The sequence below is a fragment of the Chrysochloris asiatica genome, unplaced genomic scaffold, assembly GCF_000296735.1.
Source record: "Chrysochloris asiatica unplaced genomic scaffold, ChrAsi1.0 scaffold00005, whole genome shotgun sequence".
Classification (NCBI taxonomy): domain Eukaryota; kingdom Metazoa; phylum Chordata; class Mammalia; order Afrosoricida; family Chrysochloridae; genus Chrysochloris; species Chrysochloris asiatica.
Genome location: NW_006408523.1, coordinates 44,153,997 through 44,166,309, shown reverse-complemented (window position 1 = coordinate 44,166,309; position 12,313 = coordinate 44,153,997). Strand labels below are relative to the sequence as shown.

Here is a 12,313-nt window from a genome sequence, read left to right as displayed (position 1 = left end):
CATGTTTGTTAAGAGTCATATTAAAAGAGGAAGACCTCCCAACCAAATGGATTGACACACAATCGGCTCAAACTTAACAACGATGTGAGAATGGTGTAGATCCAGGGAGCGCTTCCTTCTGTTGTGCATACAATTGTTCTGAGTCAGAACCAACTCAAGGGCACCAAACAACAATAACAGCCATTGTCTTGTTACTCCCACAGAACAATTGGGTGGGACTGCAAATAAAGGTGTCTGTCCACCAAAGGGATTAAATCGCCTGCTAATAATACAAATAAGGAACCCTTTATGAGGATGCGGATGCTGCTGCCATGTATCAGAGTCAGTTCCTACTCCTAGCCGCCCTGCAGAGGGTTTCTGAGGCTGTAAATATTTACAGGATCAGAAAGATTCCTTTTTCTCCTGCACAGCAGCTGGTGAAGTCAAACTTCTAACCATGTGGCTAGCAGCTCAACTTGTAACCCACTATGCTACCAAGGGCCATGCAAATTGCGTATATGGAACCCTAACAAGGGGACTGTTCAGTTCTGCCCTTCCACTATGCTTAAAGTGTATTTTATATAAATAATTTATATATAATACTTTATAATTCAATAAAATATATTCAAATGCATGGTTATACTTGCTCTTAAATACATATCCTTATTATTGTCTATTCTGGTGTGCGTTGTGAGTTAATGCACCAGAGTGCAAATCCTTTTGAACTGCAAGGTCAGTGGTTCAAGCTCACCAGTTGCTCCTTGGAAACGCTATGCATGGTCACTATGGGTCGGAATCGATTCGATGGCACTTAACAACAACAACAATCCCAGAAAGAGATGAGAATCACTGACTACCAAGAGAAGAGCTGGGAGCAAAGCACTTCCTTTGGACCCTAGGTACCATGTGCTGAAAACCTTCCAGACTCAGGAGACAGAGAGAGCTGTAACACTGGAGGCAGTGAAAAACTACACAGAGAAACAACGAGAACAGAATCTAGAACTGGCACAAGACCTCACAGCGGACTTCCCAGCCCACGGAAGGAGGTAGCTAAAGTGGGTGGGGTGTGCTGACCCATAGAGCATACTGGCCCCCACATGCAGAGAGCTGAGCACTTTGTGGCAGGAGGTTTGCTGAGAGGATACAGTTCCTTAGAGACTTGGTGGAGCTAGGCTGGCCAATCCACAGAGTGAAAAAGCTGAATACCTTTGGACTTATACTGGCAGAGTTGGGTTTCTCTGGGTATTTGTGGGTGGAGCTCAAAAGCTGCAGCACTTGCCTGAGTGGGGCAGAGGCTGGACTGAGGTCCTGAGAGTGAGGGAGGGGAGAGGCCTGCTTTGGAACATGGTTGAAAATAAGGTGACCTGACTGAAGAACTGTATCCTGCATTACTCTGATCCTGAGTTGTAACTTGTTGTTTCCTTAATAAACCCTAGAACTATAGCTACAGACTGTAAATTTTGCGTGTCCACTGCAACAAATTACTGAACCCAGCAGAAAAGCAGACTGCCATGAGACGAATGGCTGGTATCAGAATTGGCAAAAACGTTGGGCGGGCAGTGGACTTCTGTTTGACCTCCACCTCTGAGGAATCAACCTTGGTTGATATTGATCTTGATTTTCTCTCCTCCCCCTTGTGAACTTAGACAAGGTCTGACATCACCATGCCATTAGGAAAGAGAACTGAAAAAGAACTTTGTTGAAATACAGTGACAAAAACTAAGTTGAAAAAAAGAGGTTATTTGAAAAAACTCAAATGATTAAAATAAAACATTATTTAAAAGACTGGGCTTACTGGTCAGAAAGAGACTGGAGAAACCTGAGACTATGGCCTTCAACCTCCCTTCAGGTCTAGAAAGAAATCCACCATTGTGGCCCAATTTTCAGCCAAACAGTAGTTAGGTATACATGGGGGAATAACAACTAGTTAAGGTTTGCTCCCAATGGAATGGCCAAGCATTCAAAATCAAAGGGGCAACATTTACCTAAGAACAAAGTTGAGAAGGGGTAAGAAGCAAGGTGAAATGGAAATAGGACCCACAGGGAGGAAGTGGGATACCTGCTATTACATGCAGGGGATTGCAATCATTACGATGAAACAAAATGTATGATTTGTTGAATGTAAAATTGATGATCTTATTTGTAAACCTTCACTCAATTCATAGTAAAAAGATAAAAAGTATGCAAATTTCAACTCTTTTCCTAATTCAAATATTCACAAGTTTGCCCGAAATGTGATGAGTCTGAAATTCTTCCTGTGCAAAACAACACAGGTTTTTAAAAATGGGTCCAATGTGTGTTGTTACATATTTGACCTGTAACTGATTTATTAGCTCCCAACTTCTACCTCTCTTTACACCTAGGAAAAATAGTTCTGTACTAGGCCATTCAGGCTACATGGCTCTCCAGGAACACACCTACGTGGCCTGTAAAGTACGAGGAAGATGTGGAGGCAGAGGGTAAATCATTCTGGAGATACCTCACAACAGTGTTTCTCAGGTCACATTTAAATCCATCACCCAAAAGATGTGACTAGACTTTCAAAATATCCACAATTCTCAAATTCAGTGGCATGGACATAAACTTTGTCATTTTGCTATGGTAATCATATACTCATTTAACTTGAAGGGTCCAGATTATACTTACACAAGGTGCTGTAGAATCAGCACTGGACTGCGAACCACAAAGTAAGTAGTTCAAACCCACCAGCTGCTCCTCAGAAACCCTGTACAAGGTCCTATGAGTCGGAATTGACTCGACAACAATTAACAACAACATAATTATTAATGGTTTCCCAGTTCACAATAAAAATTGTCCCAGACCATTATATGGTCAATCAAAATATAGGTCCATTTCAGAAAAGAGGCATGCATAAGAGACATACTGGGACAACTTATTTGGGAATGTTTTCAGATCTACCATTCTAGGCTACCTAGTTCAATTATGCTCAGTTATGGACAACATTTATGAGACTCTCTCAATAATGACATTAAAGTCCAAACAAATAACTCTCCACTTCAAATGTAGAACTCAGAAGCAAAGTAAACAGCTTCTATCTTTTGAATTCAAGAGTGACCAGAATTTTCCAGAACCTACTCTGTATGAGTTATGGTGTTGGAGAATACTGAAATTGCCATGGGCTGCCAAAAGAACCAACAGATCCGTTTTGGGAGTGCAGCCAGAGTGCTCCTTGGAGGCCAAGATGGCCAAACTTCATCTCTCATATTTCGGACATATTGTCAGGGGGGCCAGTTGCTGGAGAAGATATCATGTTTGGTAAGGTGGAGGGTCATGGAAAAAGAGGAAGATCCCCAACGAGATGGAATGTCAAGTGGCAGCATCGATGGACTCAAGCATGGCAACAGTAGTGAGGCTGGCCCAGGATCGGACAGTGTTTTGTTCTGCTGTACGTAAGGTCTCTATGAGTTGGTACCGACTCGATGGCACCTAACAACAACAACAACTCAATATAAGTCATTTTGCTGGATGGTAGTAACATGATTAATTCGTTCCTTAAATAACTCCAGCTTCAAAATCACTACATATGGGGGTTTTAGTTGTAAATTTTTCAAAACCAATGGTCCTAAATCTTTTCACTATGAAAGCCACATTGATTGAACTCAGACACCCAAAGGGAAATATGGCAACAGATTGCTTTTAGAATGCACACATCCATTCAACAAATATTTATGCTGGAGATTGGAAGTGACCCCTCATGGATCACTGAATAAAATCCTTAAATGTATTTTGTCTAGCCTGTCAAAACCACTTGCCACAGAGTCGATTCCAACTCATGGCCACACCACAGGGTTTTCGGTGGCTGACATTTCAGAAGTTTATTACCATGCAGACTTAAACCCCCAACTTTTCATTAACACTGGTATCACTCACAGAATATTTGGCCCACATAGGATTCTTAACTGTTTAAAATACTTAGTGGTGGTAGTTATGTGCTGTGGAGTCGTTCCAAGTCATAGCGAACCTGGTACAGGGTTTCAGAGGCTGTAAATCTTTACGGGAGCAGAGAGCCTCATCTTTCTACAGCGGAGCAGCTGGTAGTTTCGAACTGCTGATCTTGCGATTTGCAGCCCAATTCGTAACCACTACACTTGCATTAAAATCCTTATTTCCAACTTCTTGGGAAGTTAGGAACCTGGTGGCATAGTGAGTTAAGTGTTAGGCTGTTAACTACAACATTGGCAGTTCAAACCCAGCAGATATTCCACTGGAGAAAGATGAGGCTATCTGCTCCCATAAAGATGCAGTCTCAGGAACCCATAGTAGCAGTTCTCCTCTGTCCTTCAGGCCCATTATGAATCAGAATCAACCTGACAGCACTGGGTGAGGTTTGATTTAGAGGATATTAGAAATTCAGGTAAGAGTCGATGTGCATTCAGTAATGTAATTTCTAGCTGGAGCTGGAAAGCACCTTAAGAAAGGGCATCTACTATCCACTCTTCCTCTGTTCTCCTGTCCCCATCTCTAGGCATTTGAGTTGGTGGTGCTGTTGGTGGTATGCCGTGGAGTCGGTTCCGACTCATAGCGACCCTGTATAGGGTTTCCGAGGCTGTAAATCTTTACGGGAGCAGAAAGCCTCATCTTTCTCCCACAGAACAGCTGGTAGTTTCAAAATGCTGATCCTGAGGGTAGCAGCCCGATTCATAACCATATACTACCTCCTGATTTATGGCTGGTATAATCCCCTAAGGACCACATCAGACTGCTGGAATTAATGACCCTCCACCGGGGATTCCTTAGGATCTCAGCAAATAAGAATCCATATGTTCAGATCTAGGATTCAGCAGGGAAATGGAGATAAGCAGGAAAGTTGTTTTCTTCCTTGCTTTATCAGAAAAGCTTTATTATGACTTCCACTGTTATGGCTAGAAGGAGAAAACGAGCCTAAACATGCTATTATTTGTAAAGCAATAGCATACTCAGGCTCTGATACCTAAACACAATACGTTGTTAGTTGTTAACTATCAGTTCTGACCCATAGCAATCCTGCTTAGGGTTTAAAGCAGCAGCTGGTGAGCTTGAACCGCAGACCTTGCGTTCAAACCAACTTTGCAGTCCAGTGCATTAACCCACAGTGCCATATCAGGACTCCATGAACACATATGGATGTTTTAAATAGGTTTCCAACCAATGAGTTCGGATGGGACTCAGCAGCCACTGTTGAGAATTGAAGGTTCATGTCAACTATACACAAACTTGCACCATCATGAAATTAACAAAGTCATGTTATGTATCAGATCTGAAGACAATAAATTTAAGGTAAACCAAGGAGAATACAACAGCTCCTTAAAACCTAGTGCCATGGAGTAGATTCAGACTGAGACCCAGAGTAAAGCCAGTTCATAGAGTTCCTGACACTGACAATCTTTATGGAAGCTGGCAGCCTCATCCTTCTCTCATACAGTGCCAATAGGTTTAAACCTCTGATTTTTGTGGTTAACAACCCAGTACTTAAGCCATGGTGCCACCATGGTTCCTTAAGGTGCCTTGTTCTTGTTGTTGTTAAGTGCCATCAAGTCAATTCTGACTCATAGCAACCCTGTATTGAGTTTTCAAGGAGTAGCTGATGGGTTTGAACCGCCGACGTTGCAGTCTTCAGTCTAGTGCTTATCCTACCAACTAACAGAACCAAAAAATCTAAATACCATGAAAATTTAATAAATCAAGAACGTGGTGGTGGTGATGTGCCATGGAGTCCATTCCAACTCATAGCGACCCTGTACAGGGTTTCCCAGGCTGTAAATCTTTATGGGAGCAGAAAGCGTCATCTTTCTCCCACAAACAGATGGTAGTTTCGAACTGCTGACCTTAAGATTCGCAGCCCAATTCGTAACCACTACACTACCAGAGAACATGCTGCACCCCCAATTTCAACTTATCTAAAAGCTTCGTAATGGTTATGAATCGGGCTGCAAACCTCAAGGTCAGCAGTTCGAAACTACCAGCTGTTCCGCGGGAGAAAGATGAGGCTTTCTGCTCCCGTAAAGATTTACAGCCTCGGAAACCCTGTACAGGGTCGCGATGAGTCGGGACCGACTCCACGGCACATAACAACAACAACAACAACAAAAAGCTTAAAAAACAAGATTTGATCAAATAAGGATAAAATAAAATTCATTTTAATCATTCTTTGATCAGATCATTTCATTTAATGCTGATCACTTCATTATGAGAACTGAGTATTAAGATAACAAACCATTTAACAGAGTTGTTGTTGGTTGTTAAATGCTGTCAAGTCGGTTCCGACCCAGAGTGACCCTGTATAGGGTTTCCACAGATGTAAATCTTTGTGAGAGCAGAAACCCTCGTCTTCCCCACCCCACTCCCCAAAGCATCAGTTGGGGTCGACTCAACGACCTTGTGGTTCACAGTCCAATATTTATTGTACAGAACCACTGTGCTCCCTATGGGAAACTACAGAATTACTAAAAAAGTCTTTCAATTAGAAAATTAAATTATGGATTAAGAGAATATCTTAAAAAGCTTTAAACTTACAGTCCGTTTTTATCATCTTATTTCCCAGAGACCACGGCACCACATGGTAAAAGCTAAGAACCTAGTCCTTCAAAGTACGTTGCAAACATAAAATAGTTAATCATCTTTTAAAAAGCACTATAAAAGGTTTTGATATATTAAAACTCTCTACACATTTTGGATCCTGGTGTGGTACTGTAGGAAAAGCACTGGACTACTAAACTCAAAGTCAGCAGTTCAAACCAACCAGCCGCTCCTCAGAAGCGTTATACAAGATTGCTAGGAGTGGAACCAGTTGGACGACACGTAACAACACACCTATTTCTGGAGTTCTCGTGTGGTGCTGTAGATTCACAGTTGGCTGTTCAAACCCACCAGCCATGCCTCGCAACCCTATATAGGGTGGCGCAGTGGTTACGAATCGGGCTGCGAACCTTAAGGTCAGCAGTTCGAAACTACCAGCTGTTCCGAGACAGAAAGATGAAGCTTTCTGCTTCCATAAAGATTTACAGCCTCGGAAACCTGTACAGGGTCACTATGGGTCAGAATCGACTTGACAACAACAACCGAATCTCAGCACTTAACAAAAAAAAAAAACAATATACGCATTTTAAAATAGCTTGTTTGCCAAAAAGTAATCAGTGTGGTAAGATTTTGTTCATATACCTCTAGCATTTGGAGAAGGATTGTGCTTATCTCTGAGCAATTAAAGTCCACTGTTTGGTCATAACAGCTCGATTTCATAAACTCTGAAAAAACACTTAAAAACACAAATTTGGACCTCTTCATACACATCCCTCTTTTACTATGCTGCATATTCAATCACTCAAATATGTAATGATTCTGTCTCCACTTTAGTGTGTAAAAAAACTGCCAACTTTTTGAAAGGTCTTCCTTCATTTCTACATATAAAGGTAGTAGCGTACCTTCCTGACAGTCTGACTCTGACACTGTCTAGAAATTTTTTTCTAAACCCCGCTGCAGGACCGAAGACCCGCAGGTGCTGCTGTGACTCGACGGGTCAAGTGTGTCAAGGAGCAGGGCTCGGCCCAGATTGAGTGCGGAGCCTCTAGGAACCCAACCTTCTCCCGTGCTCACACAAACACACTGCGAAGGCTGGGGAGCCTTCATCACAGGTCGCCCTCCAAACAGTGCGGTCCTCTCCGGAAGCGCACTTCCCCTGCGTCCTCCTCCGCGGTCCCAGGCGCTCTCCATCTCCTTCTCTCCCACATCTCTGCTCCTTTGGACTGGTCCACTCCAGTCGCCGCTCAGCCCCAGAACGCTTTTTACCCAACCCGGGGTTCGAGGTCGAGAGAGAGCGGGGGGGGGGGGGGGGGGGGGGGGGGGGGGGGGGGGGGGTTGATTCGCGCCACGTGGAGGGCGCGCGCCAGTAGCCCGACCACAGTCCCCAAAAAAAGTGGGGCCCAACCCCTTCGGCTCTATTAAATCTCAGCCCTGTGCGCCAGCACATCCCCAAACCCTCCCCCGCATCTCGGAGCTGAGCTCTTGCCTGGTTGGGGTCTGTAGCGCGGAAAACGTGGCAGGCCATCTGTGACTCGGGGTCGTCGGGCTGCGCCTTGATCAAGTAGGCGAAGTAGGTGAGATCGTGGCTGTTGTGGATAAAGCGCGAGATGTGCTGCGCCTTGTGCTCAAAGATGAACACCGCTGGGTTGGGCTGCGCGCCCGCGGGGCCGGGACCCCCTACGCCGGGCGCCGGGACGCAGCGCAGGAAGGACGCGCTCAGCACTAGGAGCACCTCGCGGGCCGGGGGAGCTCCGCAGCCGCCCGCCTCGGGCTTCTGGCTGCGCCGGCGGATCTCGGCCATGAGCCAAGGCAACATGGGCAGTGTGGTCCTGCGGTCCAGGCATGACCCCCCCACATACCACAGTCGGAACCGCTTCTCGCCGAGCTTCCCGGGGACCGACTGAGAAGGGGCGCCCGACTCAGGATCCAGGGGGTGCGGAAACGGCTCCTCCTGAATGCAGCTGGGGGTTTCCATAACTCGCGCCTAAGGAAGACACCGAGGGGGCCGGCCAGGCGTGCCGCGCCCCCAACTCGCGTGCTGAAGGCGCCGCCGAAAACTGTGCCAACTCCTATACAGGGCTCCCGCGCCCGCTACGGTGCGGCGCGACCCCGATCTCCACGCTTCAGCGCCCCAGCCCCAGGCGGCACTTCCCCAGACGCAGGTCAGAGGTTCCGGTGGGCACAGAGGCGAAAGCCCTGCAGCCGGGCTCCAAGGAGAGGGCGGGTTAAATCCGCATCTGCCTTTCTCCAGCTCGTGCCTGGAGACCGGACTTCCCTCTTTCTTCCCTGTAGGTCTGTCCGATCAGTGCACAACGCCGAGGGCCTCACGCCACCGCCTCCCGCCGGGCCGGTGCCGCCTCCTCCAGCGCTGCAGATCCGCTGCGGCCGCCGCTCTCGCCTGGGGCATGCACTGGGAGACTGGGCGGGGAATGGGCTGTGGGCGGGAGGGGGGTGATTTGGGGTGGAGCTGACTCCTACTAGGGTGACCGACTGTCACCTGGAAGGTCGGGGCTGCTCAGCTGCGGTGCGGTCAGTCCTCGCGAAGCGCTTGCGAAAACTATCTCGATGGAAAAAAACAAAATAAAACGTGGCCTCGCTGGAGCCGCTCCTCCTGCCGCCGCAGCCCAGCTCGCTGCTCCTCCTACTGTTCCCGTCCCTCCTTCGCGCCTTCCTTCCAGGCGGCTTCTTTAATCAAGCTCCTACCCCGCCTCCCGTCCCGCGGGCTGTGAGCAACGCCTACAAAAGCACAACTGTGAAATCGCCTTTCCGCCTTTTGCTCCGACCCCCGCCCCAGTCCGCCCCTTCCACTCCTCCTTTGGGACGGCTCTTCTGCAACTGGCGTGGGCACTGCCCGGGCCAACTCGGCCTCTCAGCGCCAGCTCTCCTTCTCTCCCCGCGTCTCTGCTGCCCCCTGTGGAGGGGGCCGCTCCCAGTGAGCCGCTGGAAATTTTCATAAAATAGTATTTGCTTGGCTTCAGTTCCTTCTAAATCCTACATATCAATTTCTGAGGAACCTTGGTAGTAAAGCACTCGACTACCAACTGAAAGGTCGGCGGTTACAACCCAACAGCTGTTCTGAGGGAGACAGAGGTGGCAGGCAACTTCCATAAAGATGTATAGCCTGGAAAACCCTATGAAACAGTTCTACTCTGTCCTTTAGGGTCACTGTGAGTCAAAATGACTGTAGGACAATGAGTATTGGTTTCTGAATCCTCTTTTCTGATCATCTAAAATAATACCAGTGCTTTAAATCAGATGTTGTTGTTGTTGTTGTTAAGTGCCGTCGTTAAGTGTTGTTAAGTGCCGTCGTTAAGTGCGGTTGTTAAGTGCTGTTGTTAAGTTGTGTGTAGTCGGTTTCCAAGGAGCGGCTGGTGAGTTTGAACCACCGATTTTGTGGTTAGCCGTCCAGTGCTTATCCTACAGTGCCACATCACAGCTGTACATACAGCATAAGAAAACAAAACTCATGGGAGGAGGTGAGGATAGGAAAGATGAAGTAAGGGGCAGTATCAATATCCACAATACAAATCATAATTTTCTAGAGGTTGACAACAACGTTTCAGAGCTAGTGTAGAGATTTTTCACATTTGTATATTAGCAATGCATGTTTTCAAAAAACTTAAAAAAAAAATTCAGAGATCATTTCATCCTCATTTTTAAAAAGAAAGAGAAGTATTCTTTTTTTTTCCATTATACCAAATCTGACGCTCGGTCATTGTTAATAGTTTCCTGTCAGTTCTGACTCACAATCGACCCTGAAGGAGCAGCTGGTGTAGTTGAACAGTTGGTGGGTTGAACAGTTGGTGGGTTTGAACAGTTGGTCAGTTTGAACAGCTGGTGGGTTTGAACAGCCTCAGTCCAGTGCTGATCCCACAGCTCCAAACTGTCCATAGGGCAGAGTAAACTGGCCTTATCATAATGGCTTCCTAAGCTGAAATCATTATGAGAGACAAACTGCCCACCTTTTAGTTAGAGCAAAAAGCTTCATGACTGCGCATCCTAGGTTTCTTATTTGTTTCTTAGGATTCCAGTAGCACACTGAAAAAAAAACTGGGTGGCTTAAAACACTGAAATTTATTCTATCAACAGAAATTTATTCTCTCACTGTTCTGTAGACCAGAATCCTAAAATCAAGTATCAGCAAGATGCGTTTCTTCTGAAGACTTGAGGGCAAATATGTTCCAAGTTTTCTGGTTGTTGTTGTTAAGTGCCATCGAGTCGATTCCGACCCATAGCGACCCTGTAAAGGGTTTCCGAGGAGCAGCTGGTGAGCTTGAACCACTGACCTTGCAGTTCAAACAAACTTTACAGTCCAAAGCATTAACCCACAGCGCCACACCAAGACTCCAAGGTTTCTGGTAGTTGCTGGCAATCTTTGGTGCTCCATGGTTTATAGCTACATCACTCCAATCTCTGCCTCCCTGTGTGTCTCTGTATCGATTCACATATCCATCTTATAAGGCAGCAGTCTTTGGCTGTAGGGCCCACCCTAATTAAATATGATCATAATTTAATAACATCTTCAAAGACCTACTTCCAAATAAGGTCACAGTCACAGACACCAGGGACTGGGACAGTCTTGGTGTGGCTCTGAAGGCTTAGCACTGGACGGCTAACCACAAGGTTGGTGGTTCAAAGACACCAAATACTCCTTGTAAACACTGTATAGGGTTGCTATGAGCTGCAACTGACTCAACAGCACTTAACAACAACACATAAGTTTGTTAAACACATAACAGTCATTACCTCTTTTTGATCTCACTAAATTATAATTAAGAATTGGATACAAAGTAAACACAAAGCAAATGGGAAAGACACTGAAAGTTCCTGACTTTCACCAATGTGTTTAGAGTAAGTATGAAAACCCAGGTTTCTCAAATGCAGTTTACAGGTGATCTCATTTTCTATAAAGCCTTATTTCTATAAGATCAATATGATCAGCTACCATGTATTCCTATATTGAATTTTTGCATGCACCTAATCTTGTCATAATGGTCTAAATGCCAAGAAAATAGAGCCATCATTCGTTGCTTAATCTGTTGTTTGGCTTAACCATTCCACCCAACTACCTTGTGAAATAGAACTATGTCTTCAAGAAACAATGAGCTGAAACTTTATCAGAAACTCTCCTGCACAGATCCGAATTTCCTAAGTTACAAATTGTTGTTAAGTGTCATTGAGTCAGTTTCAACTCATAATAACCCTGTATAGGGTTTCCAAGGAGCAGCTGGTGGGTTTGAACTGCTAATCTTGTGGTTCACAGTCCAGTACTGATCCTACAACACCACACCAAGAGTCAAGGTTATAAACTGGAGACTCATAAAAGAAAAAGAAAAGAGCAAATAAAGATATGGGGAAAGTATGGAAGTCAACCAATTTAGAGCTAGAAGTGTATTTGGAGCCCCAGAGTCCCAATTTCTACTGGAGTAAAAACAAACAGTAAAGAACAAACTTACATCCATTGGCAGATAAACAGGAGAGTTATCTCTTATCATATGACATCCTAAGTGTGATTGCTTCCTTCTCTAGCCCTTTCTTTATAATATAATTATGATGTTTGTTTTACATTATTACTGTTTGTCAATATCTAATCCTTTCTTTGCCCAGCATATGGAAAGATAGCTCTTCCCTTGAATTTAGGGTTGCTATGAGTTGGAACAAGGAGCTCTGGTAGCATAGTGGTTACGAATCAGGCTGCGAATCTTAAGGTCAGCGGTTCGAAACTACCAGCCACTCCACGGGAGAAAGATGAGACTTTCTACTCCCGTAAGGATTTACACCCTCGGAAACCCTGTACAGGGTCGCTATGGGTCGGAAC

General features: G+C 45.4%; 1 protein-coding gene across 1 annotated transcript in view; it reads right to left on the bottom strand.

Moving 5' to 3' along the window:
• TBC1D4 (TBC1 domain family, member 4) overlaps positions 1-8,470 on the bottom strand; it is a 256,076-nt gene extending 247,606 nt beyond the window's left edge. Inside the window, exon 1 of the mRNA XM_006832071.1 lies at positions 7,982-8,470. Coding sequence (XP_006832134.1) covers positions 7,982-8,470 — 489 coding nt within the window. The remainder of the gene's footprint in view (positions 1-7,981) is intronic.
• Between the last annotated feature and the right edge of the window lie 3,843 nt (positions 8,471-12,313).